This window comes from Scomber japonicus, chromosome 17, assembly GCF_027409825.1.
Source record: "Scomber japonicus isolate fScoJap1 chromosome 17, fScoJap1.pri, whole genome shotgun sequence".
Taxonomy (NCBI): Eukaryota; Metazoa; Chordata; class Actinopteri; order Scombriformes; family Scombridae; genus Scomber; species Scomber japonicus.
In genome coordinates this window covers 12,667,240-12,688,180 of record NC_070594.1, presented here as the reverse complement: position 1 = coordinate 12,688,180, position 20,941 = coordinate 12,667,240, and the positions used below count along the sequence as shown (strand labels likewise).

Below are 20,941 nucleotides of genomic sequence, written 5' to 3'. Positions count from 1 at the left end.
GAATGTTGTATTCAAGTGCTTAAGTAGATTCCTTTTGTGCATTTTTAATTAGAAACGCAGACCAAGTCGACCAATGCTGGAGTAACACAACAAAGCTACAACTGACACACCGCACATACGTGAAGAATCAAGCTGAAAATCACTTGGTTTAAAGCAAAAACTATTTGAGAGAGAATGTGTATAAATGACCAACTAGCAAACTGTGCTCAAAGAATAAGTGAGGCAGATTTAAGGAATGAACTTTAAGCAACACATTTCTTTTCACAGTGCTGCAGTCCTTCCAGAAGATTAGGAGTTAAAATCCAAAAAAAATACAATAACTATTTCATACTATGCTTAATTTATTTAAAAAATGAATTACACACATTACTCTTAATCAATGCTAGACAGTAGGTTAACACTGGAATTTCCTCAAATACCACCTATACTGTCAGACCAGACAGACTCTATACCTCTGATGGTCTTTATCGGGATCTTCTCCAATCAGTATCCAATCAGTAGACACTTCACAATGCAAGAATATTATTTTCATACATTAATTTTAGATAAGTCTGAAATTACTGCACACTGTACAGTTTGGATAATTAATGCGTATATAGTATTAATTGATGACACTATGTATAGTAGTACACTATACAGTACATTCACATATAAAGATCTGAGTAGTATAATCTAATCATAACGTAATCTAGGGAATCCATCTAAAACTCTTAATTGCCTCGGGCAAATTAAATTATGTTGTTTGACATTTCTTCAGTTTCCATGCTGTACTGAAAAGATGTCAAACTATGACCCCAAAACCACAGCACCAATCAGACCAAGAATTTCATGTTTCAGTACACCACTAATGAGCAGATAACTAAAAAGCTTTCTCACCGAAAGTCGCTCATGGTCAACCACTACCGGAGGATGAGGAGGGACTGGATGTGGCTCTTCTTCTGTCCCTTCAGCGGATCCCTTCGACTGCTCTGACAGGCTGCTCTTGTTTTTCCCCACTTCAGAATCCCCTGGAAAGAGGAAATTTTATGATCGATGGAAGGAAGAGTAACAATGATTCACAGAATTAAAACAGGGTCAGAGAAAATCAAAAACAACCCAATATTTTGGGCCAGCTAAATTTGATTTTTATTGAATTCTTTCTTTCCTGTGAACCACTCAAGAGCACAAACTGAATAGTTTGAAAAGAATTACATTTCAACTGCCATGGCTACAAGATTAATGCAATATGACAGTATGAGAAGAAAATCTATTTGAAGCTACTAGCGGTTACTGAGTGCACAATATTTCACAGCTGGCCTCCTTCCTGTCCATTTATAACAGTGTTCAAGAAACGTTTTGATGGAAACAAAAGGCCTGGCTAGGCTCATAATGAGAATGGGGGCGAAGTAGCAGAGTTGTTTAAGGAGCCAGAGTTTGTTTGTGTTTTGTCGTCTGATCGTGACATCCTCTGATGGCTACTCTATATTCTAGCGGCATCATTACCTCAGCCTTCCTCAGCTGGCCTCTGCTCTTCTCCAGCCATACCACAGGCTCTTAATCAAACACGCTACACTCATTGGCTTTTCGCTGACTCCATAAAGGGCATAATGACAAAAGGAAAAAATAAATAAAAATGGCGGACTCAGAAATGAGGAGAGGAAAGCCAGCCAACACTGTAAATCTTTTGAAGACCAGAAAAAAAAAAATCAGTATACATATCAGAGGTTGTGGAGTGTCTACAAAAAGGTGCATATAACTTTCAAGCCACTGGAGATTCTTTGTTGAAATACACCATCTACTATGCCAGGGGATTGTATTTTTATATTCTGTATGACTGACGTTGCATTATTCATGTGCTCCACTCTATTTTAAAAGCTAAACTGAGTGTAAATCAGACGAGCTGGATGATGATCAAAAAAGTAATTTATCATCCTAATTAAGTGGAGGGAAGAGTACTGACGGGATGTGTAAATATTACACATTTTGTTAACTTTCTTAATTGTGCATCTATCGTAAGGGTGCAGTGATTAGGAAGTAAAATTAGTAACCTAAACAAGCACTAGACTGCACTTTTCTCTTTTCATTCAAAAACTTGCTTTTAGATGCAGTTTAAACTCAAAGCATCAGCAAATGCTGAGGGGGAGAAAAAAAAATCAATCACACTGATTCATGGTTTGTCCAAACATTTGCATAGACTTGGCTTCACCTGTGACTTAAAACTCACAAACAGCAAAACATTTCTTGAAATATACAATGCATCAAGCACTTAGCAAATTAATTTTACTCACAGGGAAAAATAAATACATTAAAATTAAAATGATATATTATTTATGTATTTATAAGCATAAGCAAGCATGACAATGACCCCGAACGCACAGCCAGAGTCATAAATAAGTATTTTCAATGACAAGAAGAAGAATGAGAACTGCAACAGATGGTGTGGGCCCCACAGAGCCCTGATCTCAACATCATCCAGTCAGTCTGGGATTACATGAAGAGACAGAAGCAGCTGAGACGCCGGAATCCACAGAAGAACTGTGGCAAGTTCTCCCAGATGCAAGAACAACCCACCTGCCAAGTACTTTGAAAAATTGTGTGCAGATGTACTGAGGAGAACTGCTGCTGTACTAAAGGCAAAGTGTTGAACTAAAAAATATTGATTTGATTTAGGTTGTTGAAACGTTAAGTAATTCATAATATTATTTTTGTAAGCATCCTTATTTTGCTTTTAGTGTTGAAACATTGATGCTGAGGGTATGAAAACACAGAAAAAACTATACTAAACAACAAAGGGAGCACATTCAATCATAACAAATCTTAGTCAAGCTTCATACCTTCTTTATCTTGATCTTCCTCAACACTTTCTGTTACTATCATCCCATCTTGGGGAGGGTGCTCCTGAGTTTGGTTGCTCTCATTTTTGTCTTTGTGCTCTTCCTGTTCTGACATGGCAGATCCCTCAGGTTTACTCTGAGGAGTCCTGTTCTCAGCCTCACTGCTTGTCTTGAGGCTCTGCGTGTCCAGGCTGTCCATCGACTCATTCCCATTCACGCAGTCCACTTGTGACACTAAGAGACTCGTTGTGTGCTTAGGTTGGGCCTCAGCATCTGAAGACTCGGACGTTTCAATCAGAGGCTGGAAGTCAGCCTCCTCAGCTTGGCTATCCCCCTCTGCCTTGGGCGGAGAACTGCCACCAAGGCAAAGCAGCTCAGTGTGTTTTTCTGTGTTCTCAGACTCTGCCTCTTTGGCTGTGGGCTCCTCTTCCTTAGGTGTTGGCTCTTCTCCTGCTTCATTGGCATCAGGAGGTTCAGCAGGAGCTGCATCAGGAGGTTCAGCAGGAGCTGCAACAGGGGGCTCATTGGAGCTCTCCTCCTCTGTTGAGGGGGCATGGGGATGGTGGCCATTGGGCTGGGGACCTGGGGTATCACATGATGATTCCTCATCCTGTGTCAAACATGAGTCACTGGGCCCTGCGGCTTCCGCCTCCGCCTCAGGCTCATCCTCCTCTTCTTCGGTTCCTTTCTTGTAGATCTTCTTCTTACGGATTATGCCCCGCCCCCAAGATGGCCGCCTGCGAACCTTCCGCTTTATATGATCTGTGATAGAGAGGGGTGAGAGAAAAAGATAGGGAGAAAACCTTGTTAACTCAGACAAACTACTCTATAATACAATAACTCTGAGAAATTATAAAAATGAACAGCTGTTCAGGCAGTTCATCCAATTTAACAACACTTAAAATCCTTTCTTCACCTTCCAAAAATCAATACATGGCCCTTAACTACTCCTCACACTTTTATAAAGAAAACTATACATACCACCCTTTAACAATACAGGGAAAAAGCATAAGCTCCACTCCATGGCAAAGTCAATTACACTCTGAGTAAATGATTTGAAGTGTACAGATCTCAAAGGCTGTTAGGCTCAAGAGCTCAGAGGCGATGCCAAAAGAAAAAGAACAGAAAAGAAAAATTGTATTTCTGATTTAAGACGACTGAAAGCAACTCAAGATTTTTAATTTAAATTGCAATGTATTTTTCTGACTACTTCCCACCATAAAAAATACTGACAGTGAGAGGGCCATAACGCCATCTTCACTTAGCATCATACTGTAGTTTGCAAGTACCGGCCAAAGTGTTGTTTTATTCAAATCTGGACAAGCAGTGGCTAACAAAGATGGCAAGACAGAGAGGCAGAAAGAGATAGCAGGCCTGCTATATCATGGATGTTGGACACTAATGACAACAGATGGTGCTTAGGGCTTTAAGAGGAAGGGGAAAACAGAAGCCTGCTCTCTGAGAGTGCAGTAAAAGTGTCACAGCAAGCAAGCATGAATGCTAAATGTTGTGAAACTTTAATTTGGTTGCCTTCATTTACTGCTTTTCCTGAGCACGCACTGAAATTCAGAGCCACAAAGTCAGAGAGAAGGGCAGAGACAGAAAGACTGTGAAAGGGAAAACACGTAGGGACCACCACAAGTCAGTTTGCTCGAGAGGAAAGCATTTGAACCTGACAATGAGCAGCATTAGCATAACTTGTCAGTGAGCACCCCTAACCCCAAAGAAACCTTTTAGGCCTGACCTCAAAAAGCATTCATAGCATAAATCATCTGTTGAAATCATCTGTTGAATCACATCAGACAGCTTTTGACTTTTTGAAGAGATAACTTAAGAGATGCATTTGCATGTGTGTGTCTGTAGATAGACTCCAGTGTGGATAGGCCTACTAGATCACAGTGGGCTCATTAAAATCCATAAAGTCTTAGCCATTATAATTCTGTCAAGGGCCATTGGAATGACGTAAATCTGCCAAAGTGGAATTTCTAGCAGAATCAATAACATATGTCATCCTGATTCTCGGTGGACTAAATGGTCACGACTGCATTATGCTTTTTAAAGAGATCATACTGTACGATATATACTGCCTGTATGCTTTGGGCTAAGCTTTTGCCTTGATACTACAGAACGGCTCCATTGTCTCATCTGTGTCTGCACCACATTTCAAACAATATGACTACACGAACTGACAAGAAATCATGATCTGCCTTCATGTTGCCTGTCAAATTTCCTCTCCCTATTGCTTTTAGCTGAGGCTCTTCTTTCCACTCTAAAAGATGTGATTATGCACACTGTACAAACATCAGAGAATGTGGAAATGAAATGCTATGCCGAGTACTTGCTAACATTTGGGAGGGAGTAGGAAGAAAAACACACTAACTGGAAGTTATATTTCTACCTACTGGAAAAACACACAACAAAAGGGGATAATAAGCAAACCAGAGCTTGCTGAAGGGCTCAGGACTCTCCTCTTAAGTAACTATGTTCACTAGTGACCCTCTTAATGACACCAGCAAAGCACAGCAAACAACACTGAGAGAAATAGAGTACACCTGGTGCTAGCTGTGCAATTACTGTTACAAACAGAAAATGTAAATGTTTGTACAGGATACCTTGTCCACACTTTCAAGGTGATTTAAAATGTTTTAATAAAGAGTGCATATTTAAAACACCTTACAAAACAATATATGCACAATTACATATCGAGGAAAACAAAGAATATGTACCAATTTTGCGTCTTTATCTCTCTACAGTCTGGCTTTTCAACTTCACACTGTCTTTAATTGTTCACTGTACTCTCATGTTAAAATACACTATGGGTCCAAGCATTGCTCTGGAGGTTAAAACAGACAATGAGACACGTCCTGCTGCCAAGGCATACTGCAGTGATCAGCAGCATGTCTACTGGCCAGCAGGCCCCACAGTTTGTCACAAAGCCTCTCTCAAGTGGGTATATGGGATGTTGGCAGAGTGAGTTTGAAAGGTGGGATTGAGCTTTGGTTTTCAGTTCTTCCTGTTCTGATCTGGAGGGAGGAAAATGCCGTAGGGTATTCTATGGAGCGGGCACAGAGCCTTATTCTTCTTCAGGCATGACTGGCACATGGGATAGTTCCTCTGTTGTTACAGTGGGACCATAGATGGAGGAGGTGAGGAGAGAAAGCAAGGACAAAAAGTACCAGGCATCTTGGATATTTTTTAATGCTAGTCTCCCTCATTAATAATGCTGTGCTGTGTGTGCAAATATGTGTGTGAATCATCTAATGATAATTCTTAAGAGCAAATTCTAACTAGTGGTCAAAACAGAGCACCCTGTTTTGACCACTAGTTAGTATTTGCTCTTAAGAATTTAGAATTTTATTTAAAGCTGTCACCTCATAATGTTGAGCGATTAGTCATAACTTAGTTCCTTTCAAATCCAGTAAAAAAAAATATTGCATTAATTTATTTATCATGTGCCTTTTATCAAACACAGCCAAGTAAAGTTATTCTGGAGAGAAAATGAAGTAGAGGGACATTCAGCTGAACCATTTCCTTTTAAACCCTTCCTGGAGACATACAGACATACGTACACACACACACATACACAGTCATACGTACACACACACACACACACACACACACACACACACACAAAAACAAACCATTCAGAACTCAGTGAGAGAGGTCTTGCTATCACCATCAGAGCTATGAAGCCAGCTCCTGAGGGAGGAAAAGGTGAGACAGAATGGCAGCAAATGACTCGTCATAGTCAGCTCTTAAATAATGCATGAAAATTGTTAGAGCATGAACAGCCAACCACAGAGGGGAAATATGCTGATAGGGGTGGGAAGAAGAGAAGTAGTAAAGGGAAAGCGAGAGTAGAAGCAGAGCACTTTGTAATAATTAAAAGTGCCTCACCCATACAAGATTCATGTAGTGGCAGAAATATTTCAAGCTGCCATCACACGTACTTGTCAGAACAGTGTATGCGTGTGCGCGTGTGCGTGCACATGCGTGCACATGTGTGCACAGAGACAAATAAAGCTTCTGAGAACAAAAAGCCCCAGGAGATGAGTTTCCAAACTGCTGTACCAGCAAGTATTAAATAAATAAATCAGTTCAGTGACACTGATGGACAATTCAGCGGCATACTCCGGAAAAAGCCTTTGGGTTGAATTGTGAATCAGTGTCTCTGATTCACTGAGTCCTTTATTTAATAATTCCCTGTATTGAGTAATCAGATCACCAGCGGACCCAGCACTGAAGACAGGACAAAGGGAGAAAATGTTCTATACAATCTGTCAACTAAAACTTAATTAAAACGGACAGCTTTTACACCATTTTAATCATTACACCTGCAAGTAAAGCTTTGACATTTACGTGCCATTCTTCCTTCATTCATGTTTACAACAACATCACTTTGCTGTATGTTTACGCTTATGTTAATTTGGGTAATTCAATCTGTCTAAACAAATTTTAAAGAAATGTAGTATCATTTGTTTCCATTTCAGTGTTGCTGTGTACAGCACTAAAGCTTGCAACACAACCGTTGAATAATATAGTGTGAAATGTTTGAGATTTTGCCTTTCACAGGTAAACACAGCCAGACATATTCACTGCCTTTATAGCCAAGATCAATAAGTACCCTTGTCAGTATAATCCAGATACATTTCTATATGCAGTTCATATCAGGGCCATCCAAGGAAACTTTAAAGCACTCCAATCATATAGCAGTCTTCAATAATGTGCAGCCTATTTATTTATTTTATATGCTCCCAGGATAAAAGCCCATAAAGCCCACTTTGGGAAAAATGGTATGATAGGTGTGGACTCAATACTCACTCATACCTACTACTGCACACCTCAAAGCTAGTTAAACAAATCTATGTCCACTCCAATCCACTCTGCTATGAATTCAATTATTCAGTTATTTTCCTACATTATAGCCAAAAGGAAAAACATCTGGACTGAGCGACTTTCAAGTTTTACAAATTCATGACCTACCATGAATTTTGTGTCATAAGCCGTCAGACTACCCTATCTCCCCCACCAACCCATGAAGATACATACTACACTTAACTAAACTGTAATCATTTCACTGAGACTTGCTCTTCCATATCCATTTGCTAACACACTGGCCAATTTGTCACTGTAAATCTGTGGTTGAAGTGGCTGCCCACATTTAAAAATTAGCATTTCGCCGAGCCAACAATTTTGCAGTAGCGTGCTGTGAACTTTAGGGCAGACGGTGAAACTCATTGTAAAAAGTAAATAATAAAGCTTCAAACCTTTACTGCATGGTTACAAGTATGTCTAAAATGATGATCCTGACACATTTTCCAGACAGGGATTATCATGTTCAATTATGTGAGGAACAAATGACTTAAACTGCATCATCATGAAACATGCAGTAATTACATGCCTCGATCTGTGGAGCATTTCTCTAGATATATACACCAGACCAGACACATGTTGCCATCAGTTGCCATCTGAATGATCTCATTGAATCCACTTTGCCAGTTCAGACAATGTAATTGGGACATTAGCTCTTAAACAGACCACTGCTCCATTTTATTGTGAAAGGAAAAATATAGGAGGATGCCATTTTATTTTCCTACTCGAATCTTTCACATAGATCTTCCATTATTATTATATATGAGTCATTTAGGAGTTTCACACACTGGCCACTTTTCCTTATGAACACACTTAACTCGTGATTGATATGCAAGTGGTATCACAAACCTCTGCTGCTGCTGCTTTTTTAAATGAGATCCCATGTTTCAGAAATAATTTGTGGTCCAGTCTAAAATACAGATAGATTCATGGCCATGTGTTGACATTTTTCAGTAGCACAGTCTGGGGAATCAGCTAGTCTGCCCAAAATCACACTGACACAGACTCTTCCAAACCTGGACAGATGCTCTGTTGTTTACTAACCTACTTACCTCCTTACTGTTGTGTGTGTGTGTGTGTGTGTGTGTGTGTGTGTGTGTGTGTGTGTGTGTGTGTGCATGTTGTGTGGGGTGGGGGCTAAGGGGCGTATGTTTCCATGGCAATGTGCAACATTTTCCTTGCCTCCAGAGACAACTTGCTCTCTAATTCTCCTCAAATAATTCACATTTAGGACACTGGGCCAACACTGGGGCACATTCATGCTGGGAAATATATTACAAGACTTTGGGGCCAAGGGAAAACCCATGCCAGAGAAAATATATGCATATATAAACAGATTTGTTTGTGTTTTCACATTTGTAATTTAATAACCATACAGGATTTGTGGGCTTATTAGTCACAGCGGCGTCCATTTGACTTGGGATTCAGAGTCGCCGTGTGACAGATCTCAGGTAAGACAACAAAACTCTTGAAAAATATTAGACTTTCAAATGTGAGAGAAAACAAAATGGGAAATGGGACAGCATGGAGAGTCCTTCGGGAAATCAACAAATGCAAAGTGATTCGGGTATAACTTTGGTTGACGCCATGAAAGTAAAGACACATTTAATAGCAAGTATACATTTAACCTTAAAATGTTTGATTGCATTATAGCTGTGTAACAGTTAAATCAACTACCGGTAATTATGATTGGAAAGCATCTGTCCAGATATTGTTATGGTGATACACAATTTAAAAACAATCATCCAATCATCAAATGAGGGAAAATATTTTAGATTAATGGTGTCCATTCCTTTAGTTGATATCTAGAGACTTGAATGGATATCAAGGACTTTTGAAGCTGTTAAGAGCAGGAAGTGGTGTCCCTACATCTTACAAAGACACAAGTGTGGACTCTGTCACCCATCTGTATGTCTGAGATGTAACTAAGAACACAATAACTTCTTCAATCCTCATATTAGATTTCATGTGAAGTAGTAGCAAAGGTTTTTCAAATATGAGTGTTGAGAAGGCAACACATTGTTTTATATAAACTACATCCTGAAACATGTATTTGACTTCTCAAGTCATTTAATGTAACAAATAGGTTTTGTGCATGTTCTTCTACACATACAGTATTGTAAGCATTCATGCGTACACAGTTACTCTAATGCAGGCACACTGTATACATGGTCACGGCCACAACACAGCATCCAGCTCTACTTTTAGTCATCCTGTTTCATTGGAATCGACTTGAGTTTGGACCTCAATCTTGTTACATTAATGAAGTATTGATCTGCCTTGCTCTCATCAATTGCAACTGATGGGGAGGAACTTGGAGTAAAGAGTTGTCAGAATTTAAAACACAAAAACATATACACCTTTATAAAATATATGCAACGTGACAGCATGTAGGCGGCTACGGCAGCTATCAGCCCGTAGCGAGCTCATCTGTAAGCGTATGTCATTATCACGTGTTCCACATTGCAGGTTTAACCTGTTTGGGGATAATGTCAGTTCTTCAGAACAACTTAAAGTCTCCCGAATATATACTGAGAGCAAAATTATCATTAAGACACACTGTCTATTTTCATTTGTCTTTTCTGGCAATAGTATCATTTATCTGTAAATGACAGGAAAGTCTGTCTGTCTGTAATGAAGTTGCACTGTTAATACAATAATCGCAGCAGTCCAGTAAAATCCGAACGAGTGCTTTTAGGCTACCGTAATTACTGTAGTAGCAGCATAACTAAAGGCCTGATTGTGTTAACTTGCTCAAATTTAGTTGATTTGGTATATTCATTTGATTTTTGTGCTTATCTCATGTGTCAGTAGGCTACGTACCTAGCTGGTGTCTTTATCTGTCTGTTTTATTTGTATTTGTTGCTGAAATACCATCGGGAGGCTGCACGGGTTGATTTATTTTGAAAGACGGAAGTTTTATTGTGCTGATTTTGTGTTTGACTTCCTGTCTGGTGCAATCTGCTCTGTTGAGCTTGAGGTGATTTAGAAACGGCTCTGTCAAACATAGAAATGCTGCGGATTGATAGCGCTGTGGTGCAGAGAGCTTCCAGAGATGTGCCACGGTGCTCCTGGTAGAAATTGGGCTTTAGAGATGGTATAAGGCAGCAGAGCTTTGGCAGCTAAAATGTGAAATATGTGAAACTGAAAACTCTTCGAAAAGCCCAGGCTACTTTGCACAGGCACTGCACTAGTAATTCAGATGTTAGAATATACCATTATCACTTTTTTTCCACTGACAAAAGATTGCTAAAAGGCAGATGATAGACATACTGTACATCAACAGTGCATGGGGGAGTGAAAATCATTAGCACACGACGGTCTAAACTTTAATTTAATTAAGATACTTCAAAGCTGAAGTCGTTTTTAATGAAGTGTTAAATTTACTTTATAAGACTGTCCCAAATGAATCTTTCGGGGCTACTGAAGCTTCAGTATTAATTAGCATAAAATATCAATGCCACCAATATCTGGTGTCTACTTATGCTCATCAGCATCATCCAGCACAGACATTGTCATTTATCATTTAATACACTTGGGGAAAAGGACAAATGAAAAGGGTCTTCATTTGTTTTACATATTTCATTTTGCAAGCGCGTTTCTTATTAAAAGAAAGAAAAGTTTTGAGAACAAGGCTTAATGTTTGCAAGTTTAATAAAAATACAAAATCTAAATTCTGATCCTGTTTTGATTCTGATCTGCTTATCCTTTTAAACTATTTTTTTCTTAATTGTATCCATCCTTGGGGATTGAGCCATTACTTCCTCAATCTGAATCCTTCCACTAAGCTGTAATTAACACAGAATAAAGGCTGTATATCCCCTGCTATAACTAGTTGTTTCTGATAACTTCATCTAAATGATTCATTTAAATTGTGTCTTTAGAAATGTAAACAATCAAATTAAAAAGTAATAACCACTCTACATGGTGGTAGAGTGGTTTTACCGTTTTACCGCTCTGTGAAGGCACCTCCTTCACAAGTTTAATAAAATGTGAAAGATGATTATGTATAAATAATGATCTTTTTATGCGATGCCTTTGCTCTGTTGAGTAATACCACAGAACACCACAGAAATTCTCCATGTAAAATTCTAACCGGAGGTGCAGGTAAAATGAACACTATATATCAGGCTAACTTCAAGTGCAGCTGAACTGCAAATGGTTTCTATTAATTTGAGGGGTAAAAGTCGGTTTATCTTGTGTATTAACTTAGAAATTTATGGGCCAGGTATACGACAATTTCTGCCCCTTGACACTTCTGTCAAATGAGTACACCTCAAACTACGCATCTTTTGTTCATGTACAAGGAAATTAACTTCGACTCATCTTTTCTTCAAGCTGCAGGAAAAAAAACGTATTGTGCTGTTTTGAGCTGCTTTATTTTGGTTGCTGTGTTTATGAATGTATAAAAACATGAATTTGCATATACTGACTATATGCGTTAGTAAGCATGCTGACTGCACCTGTGTAACATATCCGCCTATGTAAACTCAATGTAATATCTACAGAACAGCATGCACATTCACAGTCTCTGTCTGTATTTTGGAGGATATCAGAGACCTGCCCCGCAGAATTCACACTAAATACAAAATAACAGCCTGAAATTGTTTTGCTCACTTCAATTAGTGCTTTTTATGGCTTAATATCACTTCTAAATGTCACTCCTCATTGAAAGACATTTGCTTTGGGAGTTTAATTAATGGAGGAAGAAAGTATGCAAAAGAAGGGGTGAAAAGCAAACAGGAGACAAAATGTGAAACACTGTAGGAGAAAGAAGAAAGCCACAAAGGCTGTCATGGTGAAACAGGGCCCCAGGGTCTCTGGGTCATGAAAGGAAGACAGCTGTTTGTCACCTGGTGTGACACTTTGCAATGACACTTAATGAAATGTCCAGATCAATAAATGATCCCATCCTTGCTTCTGGAAATGAAGGAGATCAGTCACTTCACTCAATTGATGTGTCACTCCCTTCCCATTTCCCTCCTTCACTCCCTCTCTCCCTTTTTCCCCCCACATAGCAGCCTATACAGCATTACCAAACAGCTTGCCTTAATGTTGTGAAACACTGTTTGAGTCTGAATACATTTTAAATACAGTTCAGTTTTTAAATTCATACATTCTCATTATATCCGTATTGAAAATTGTGGTTTTGCAGTGGTTACAGATGTTCTCTAAACCACTTCTGACAGATGCAAACAGCCAATGGCCTCTAGTGTCATAACACCATTACATACTTGCATTCAAATAACTTCACATACATTTGAAATGTCTTGCATGGTAGTAACAAGGGATGAACCACAATTTGCAGATTCTATATCTAACACCCTGCTTTATCCTGCTATTTATCACAGCTACACTAAAAGTCGGACTCAACGTCATTTGCTTGGAAGAATCATCACAAAAGAATGGACTACAGGTGATCTGAATTGTTAAATCTTTTCACACACAATGAAGACTATGTATTGACTGCATATCAATGGCACTACAAAGGAGAAATACAGACAAAGTATGGGAATTGAGGACATAATTCAGTCAGAGCATCCCTCATTTTGTCTGACTTTCTCTCAGCTGTTCAGTTTATGGTCAGTGGGATGATGTTACCTCTGGTACCCTCCTCTCAGAAGACAGATATGCCCTAATGCACCAGTAGCTCCAAGTACTGTTGCAAATGTCAGCCTGACACACAACCTCCCACATACACACGTTCATACATGGAGCGTATGAAAATCTTCTGGGGGGGAAGGTCTGTTACCCACAGCAAAAACATGCATATAGCCAAGTTGTAAAGCAGGAGTAAGGGGGTAAAGAGATCTGCACTGGTCATTTCACTTTGACTGATGTGTGTGATCACTCCCCTTGTGGAGGAGAGAATGTAGCTAGGCACCTAACAAGAGCCTTCAAAGGAGAATGACAATGTCCAACAGCTAGCTGAAGAGTATTTCATTCAATCTGGGGGGGGGGGGGGGGACTATAAAATGGTTTAATATTGTCTGTTTTCAAAAATCATTTTGCAAAGCAGGACAAAATATGACCGACTATAAAGGTTCAAGTGTTGTCTTAATGTTCTCTAGGAGGTTCTATTGGAAACATTCGGCTCATTACTGTTTCCATGCTCTAGTGCTGAGTGCACCGAAGTCGGCCAGGCTCTTTTTGAAACAGACAGCAGTCTTTTAAAAATGATTATTCGGTTGTCAAAATAGCTACTGATTAATTTTCTGTCTATCGACTAATTGATCAATCCTTTAGCCCTCGTTTTATGTTCATGTTTTCAGCAAAAGCAATTACTGAACACAACACAAACTCAGAAGACAGTTATAATAGTTGGTTATAATTTCTTAAAGCATTTCAAATGTCATTTTGTCCAATTAACAGTCCAAACTCCAAATAATTCAGGTTACTATAATATATAGCACAAAAAGCTTAAATCCTCATATTTGAGAAGTAGCAACAAGTACATTTTCTGCATTTTTCATATTATTTGGTTATCAAAATAGTTGCTGATTGATTTTCTGTTGACTAATCAATGCAGGTCTAACTTTAGTCCTGCTGTTTTCAGCAGAAATAACTGGTGAACACAAAACAATGTCAGAAAATAGTTATAATAGTAGGTTATAAATGCTGTGTCATCATCACTCATATTTATACAACCCATGTCTTTATGGTTAAATTGTTGACTAGAGCACAAAATTGTTTACAAGACCACAAAGTGCTTTATACATGTGGCCTCTTAATTTTGCTCTCAAAATGCTCCAGACTGATAGATTTAACTTTAAAATGTGCAAAATCTTCTTTCGTAGGATTATGCCCCCGGACATCCCGAGAGAGTCTGAATAAAACAGACACATGACTTTTTGTTAATGTGAGCTGCATTTCACACTGATTGTATCACAATGATTTATTTATGTGGAGCCTTGTTTTAGAACTCATTTGTCTTGCCCGTCTACTCTATATTACTTTTAATGATCATTTCTAAAAACGACTTGACCTATGTCATTTATTTTGTTTAGTTGTATGTACTTCCAATATGTGTCCAACAATGTTCAAACCCAGAGAAATCTGTAATGTCAGGGTCTGTTTCATTTAGTCACCTGTTAAATGCACATGCTGTGGTTGCTTGCCAGGAGCTCATAAATTGAATTGAATCCAGTTTTAATCCACACACATGTATTATGAAACAGCAGTGTTCTCCATCTTATTTTTTTAAATATTATATTATATTATACATAATTGATGAAACTTGTGAATCTTTGAAAATGTAGCCATTCAAACAACTAATTACAACCACATTAAATAATGTGCCTGTGTTGAAACCAATACAGAGGTCCTAGAGGGGATCTTATTAGTTAGCTTATGTTTTTGCAATTTGCAATTTTTGCTCACCCTCTGCTGACCGTCTGGCAAAAGCCGTGATCTGGAAGCACATCACAGTCACGGAGAAGGATAGCCATTTTACTTTGTCGGATCTCTGACACTTGCTAAGTTGATTTTATTAAATACTAATTAGATACCCTGTGAGTCTGTTAAGCAATTCAGTCACAGATGTATCATAATAGGACTTTGCAGAAAGGCATATTAAATTAAACACTGTTTACACAGGGATTCTTTACTCTACCATGGACATCTTACTGGATTATTTTTTTCCCCTTTAGGTTCATTGACTTTTTTATGGTGGAAAATTAAATAAGAATTATATGTCTTTCATGCACATGCATGATGTCATAATGTCACACCAAATTAGTTACTGCTGAGTATCAAAGGGACTGGTAGACTCACAAATGAGGACTGAAAAGGAATGCTAACATTAGATCCTGAATCAGCAGCTCCCTCGTTCATATCAGTTTTGAGTTTCTACACAGAAATAAAAGTTGCTCTATTTTTTCTTCAGTGCATCATATTTCTCTTCTTGTACCTGATGAAAAAAAAATGGACTTAACATCTTACATTGTTTTGCACCTCTTTGAGAGAAAAATGGGATATGGGTTTGGTCGTATTGTGGGCTCCCCACTCATTAATGGCAATTTTCCCAGACAGTGTCTAGACAAAGGCTAATGGTAATTGAAACTGGCCCGTGATGTGTTGGTACTGGACGTTGTTGATGTGGTGTTGGATAGTTACTATTGATTGCTCCCAGCTCATGTTTTGGCTGATTCAACAATTCCGACTACAGGCAATAATCAAAACATTGCCGGGCACCAAAATAAAAAATCTGTATTAACATTTATTTTCAATATAAATGTTCTCGTCGAGCTTGTGCATTCTCTAGCTGAAATGAACTGAGTCTGCTAGTTCAGGCAAGCAATTCAAGTGGTACTGTGTTGTTGATCTTCTAATCTTGCATTACCATTACTTAGCTTAATGGTCTAATAAAGGTGTCAAACTGGGATAATCATTCTTAACTGCCATTTGAACTGCTGGTGCTTCCTGTGCATTCACATCCCGCTGCTACGCCTATATCCACCTGAGGCCTTTCTTTATCCTTTCCAGGAAAGCTCTTACTCGTATTTCTTTGCTCTCATGTTGGTATTGTTCTTCAATGAAAAAATACATTATTGAAGCTGGTCATGTCTAGATTGGCGGGATAACTTTAGCTTATTGCAGAGAAATTGGTAAGTAACAAGAAGTAATGGAAAACAAAAGAAATGTGTTTGCAGTTATTGCATATTTTTTCTATCTGAGAAAATTGCAAATCCACTTTTGACACCACACTAATCCCCGTGAGTTGCCTGAAAGCATCTCTGTTGAGCTGCAGAGCCGAACCAAGTCTGTATTTGTGGGACTGCTATATGTCTTCATGGTGAGGTCCTCATTTACGTGTGAAATACTAAATTACTTGTTAAGTTACACCATTAGACGTTGACAAACTATAAAAAACTATAAAATATGACAATGTGGTATAACCTATTACAAAATACCTGTAATTGTGAAGGTGATAATGCTTGATTTTGGTTGATACCCACAGATTGATGCCAATTCAACAACTTACGTAATAATGCTGGAGTCATTTTTCATGGCATTAGACTGCACTAAACTTGTAAGATGCTCATGTACGGATACAAAGATATACAGTAGCCAACTCCCTAAGTAAGGAGTTGATTAACCATGCATCAATTAAAGAGACTCAACCTTTATCCAAAGTCATTGAAAACATAATCATACCGACATGACTTTGACATGAATTCCATGGTTTTCTTAATATCGTAACCAAATTGTCCTTCATCCAAACTGAAAGAGAACTAAAGGTCTCAGATATAGAGAGAGCAACTTACAACAACTTTTCCATGACAAAGATTGCAGAGTAGCACCACAACAGTACAGTAGAATAGTAGCATAATTAAAAGCTCTTATTCAAATGTGTCACGTTCACACTGTATGAACGTAAAGCCATTAGTAACTGGCTCGGCACAGATAAGATGCTATGATAAATAATAATGATCCACATAGAGGTCTGATTTAAGCTGATGAGTTACATGACTGCCCTTGGCTCTCATGACATGTCTTAATGAGTGGTTAGCTGGTAAGTGGCAGCTATGTATGAGAGAAATGCATCCCATCTCTGGGTTTAATGGAGATGTGGTGATTAGACTGGATAAGTGTGATTCTAGGAGTAATTTGATGTAATTAAAAACCCAGTTGGTGCACATTCCTATTCTTATGGTGGTCTAATTTGACTCATGTCACTTAATGCGGCCATCTCTTAAATAGTCCACTGAGATGTGAGCATAAATGGTTGAATTTGTATTTAGGGAAGTTAATCTGGTCTGTAGAACATTTAGGCATTTGCTTATTGCTTATTTACTCTGGGAAATTAACAACAGTGAATGTACTCCAGTTTTAGGCGTCAGTCTCAATACCCACAAGAAGAAAACCAAAACTACTCAAATGAAGATGTGTATAACATAGAATCCCCAAAATTATTAACAGTGAACAGAAAAAACATTAAAAAGGTCAAGAATCTAAAAGAAAATTGGTTCAGTGATGTCACAGACGGTATTTTTAGAATACAGAGGCTAATATATCCTAAATAACGTATCCAACCAGTTACTGATTGTCAACAAATCACTGCATAAAACTACAAAACATAATACACAAGGTGCCTATAGTATGTTATGAGAAAGGTAGATCTTCATGAAATAGTTCAGATAGTTCATTTTCTATCAAGCTGGGTCTGAGCAATGCACAAAGTCCAACAGATAATTTGGGTCTCACCAGCAAATCCATAAGTCATTCCAACTAATCAAGCGCTAATGCATCATGTTTGTGCAATTGTTCCAGTCAATTACAACTTCAGAACCAGGCAGAGAGAGGGAATACACCTCATTAGGCTGCTTGGCGTTTACTAGCTTCTGATGTTTACTGAAATTGACTAATCGACTGCACTATGGTAAAAACAATGAGAGTAAAAGCCCAGGAGGCCTTGTATAATTTTCTGTCTGTAGTATAGCTTAAATGCTGAGATGCTGGGCTGCTCTTTAGTGTTGGAGAGAAACAGAGAAATGAGAGAAGGTCAAAAGCTTGGATAAGGCTGGACTATGTATTAAAAACACTAGAGACGAGGGACTTTTAATGAGTACATTGCCTGGTTACCGTAAGACATTTTAAAAGATAATTGTGTTTATGTAAAATTAAGTTTATCTATTTGTAAAGCACTTTTATATACATTAATTGTAACTTTAGGTGCTGTTCACAGAAGAAAAACATTAAAAATACAATTACAATACATAGATAGTAGACTACATGGTGCTGTTGTAAGTTATTAAGTGTTATTAAGATAAACATTGTTTTTTTATGTTTTATATTACTTCACTTACCCACAACCCGTCATGCGTCACCCCAACAGGTGTTTCATGTATGTGAAGGTAACATTCATTAATGTGTTTGTTAAATTGTTATTTTCTCATTTATCACTCCATATTTTAGCATAATTTATCATGAAGTGATTGCATGCAGAAACTGGCATCAGCGAGGGTGCACAGATCCTCTCTTATCAATTAGGTGTTATTTGGATAAACTGACTTTGAATTTATTAGTAATCTAAGTGGTTTCTTTCTCATCTTAAAAAAATGCTAAATCACAGCTTAATCCCTGCTGCTGTGTTGCTGTTGGTTGCTGCAAAATGCATTCAGGGATACTTAGCTTCTGCCTTTTTCTGCTGCCTTCAGCCAACCAATGGTGTAACTTCATCACTCAGCTACTCAGTCAGTCAGTCATGGACAATTGCGGCTGTAGGGCTGGCGCTGCTGTTGTAGCCCAGCCAACAAAGTCTTCATCATAGGAAGCACAGTTCCAGATCCACTTTAATTGGAACGGCAGGCCAGTCAATCCTTTGTGAAAATCTAAAACCTGTCTACAGTTCACAATATAATTGTGATCCAGCTCTGAATATAACGTGTGATGGACAGATTGCTCCTGGAATAAAAACACAATCTCAAAACAATACATATGTCAATCCAGGTCCTACCATCTGATTACCCAGTCATTCAGCAGAAATGTCAGCATTTAGACACTGACTGGAGCCTTCTACACTTTAAAAAGCGTACAAGGCATCAGGTGCAAAAACAAAAAAAAAGCATTAAACTAATAAATTACCAAAAGAGCAGTTTTAAATATGGGGACTTTGTGCTGCAGTATTTTACATGCTCACCCTTGCCCTAATCCTGCCATCCTTTGTATTACACTAAGCCTTGCTTCTGATAAAACAATAGCGATATATCAGAATTGGGCACTGTCAGCATTATAACTCTTCCTGTCTGGCTATCAAAAGCTTCCCTCCCTTCCCCACCTTTCAAACATCCTTGGGCAGCACAGCTTGAAGTCATTGGACGCACACACGCAGGCACGCACGCACACAATGACCAGTAACGCTCAATCATTCCAGTGCAGGCTCATTTCTTTCTGGCAGAAATGTAAGCCATTTACAATAATATATATAGTTATCTGCCCTCCACAGTAATAAAGAACAGACATTAAAATCCAAAGAAAAGGATCACCACCCAACCTTCTCCGTTGTGTACACTTAACACGCAGCAACGACAACACACAGTGATATGTTGGGAATGAATAGACTCCCGACACAGAATGAATCTTCAAAGACACTAACACTGATGTCAGCTCATCTGCACCCTAAAACAATAAATGGAAGCAAGAAGCATCATGGATGATTTTACATTCATTTCACGCTTGGTGCCACAATGATCCAAGAGGCATCTGTGCCCACAAAATGGCAGCTTATGCTCAGTGCTTATTCTCTTAGGGCTTTGAATACTTTGCATGGATTTTATTAGTGAGTACCACAAGGTGTCAGAGTGTGCAGCTCAAGATTGCTTTTGCACGGTCGCTGAGAAGGGGCTCGGACAGAATCAGTGTCCAGGTCTAATAGCTGATAACAACATCACCGCCATCTCAGTTTCAGGCAAGGTGCTTTGTTTTCTGCTGTTGACCACAAGTATGTTCTAATTTTAGCCTGTAGGAGGCTTAAGAAATATTGCATCCACAGAAGAAGGTGCCATTTATCACCTGAAGTCTGTGCCAGATGCTGTTAAGTGTTTGCTGTAAATCCAGTATAAACTGAATTGTAGAATTTATGATGACTTAGAGAATTTTATTTCAATCATTTTTTTAATAGTTTGATTAATGTAATCCTATTATTGCAAAGACGTGTATTTAAAACATGATTTGAAGAAAAGCCTGTTAAGCATTTCATACATCCAAAACAAGCAGGATCAACTAGAGGACAGAAATCAATCAGAAAAGGGGCACTGGGAGGAGAAATGGAAATTTAACCTTTCCAGGACTTTGAGGGTATTTACAGGTCACTTGGGTTGAAAGAGCAGCTTGCACATGACGTTAACTGGCAACTGTGTTTCCACATCATTTCATTTCAATTCACAGAAATGTTGTGTCAAATTTTAACACGCAGCCAAGGCAACAACTGCTATGCAACTGCAAATAAAACATCAACTTGGGAAATAGTATAGCTAGGCATCGGCTAGAAAAATACAAAACACATTGGATTAAGGTTAAACTAGTGGGTCCTACATCCTTGAAACAGAGAAGTCACAGATAATAAAATAAAGTTAACACAACGAACTTCAACAGTGCTTTCACAAAAAAGTGTCCTCCTATTAATCAATTTCCTTGTGCACTGTGACCATCACGTCAAAGGCTGTGTGTCTGTTCTTCTTTTGTCCTGAGCAAAAATGCTGGCCATCCTTTTATGCAGTAACTACTTCAGCCTGAAGTAAAAGGAAGCAGGGGTG

The 20,941-nt window shown here is 38.5% G+C and overlaps 1 protein-coding gene across 1 annotated transcript in view; it reads right to left on the bottom strand.

Annotated features, from left to right (window-relative positions):
- The window catches only part of atad2b (ATPase family AAA domain containing 2B), a 77,948-nt gene that overhangs the window by 18,358 nt on the left and 38,649 nt on the right, over window positions 1–20,941 (bottom strand). The window contains exons 25-26 of the mRNA XM_053336948.1: window positions 2,814–3,575; window positions 877–1,007 (exon numbers count right to left, since the gene is read on the bottom strand). Coding sequence (XP_053192923.1) covers window positions 877–1,007; window positions 2,814–3,575 — 893 coding nt within the window. The remainder of the gene's footprint in view (window positions 1–876; window positions 1,008–2,813; window positions 3,576–20,941) is intronic.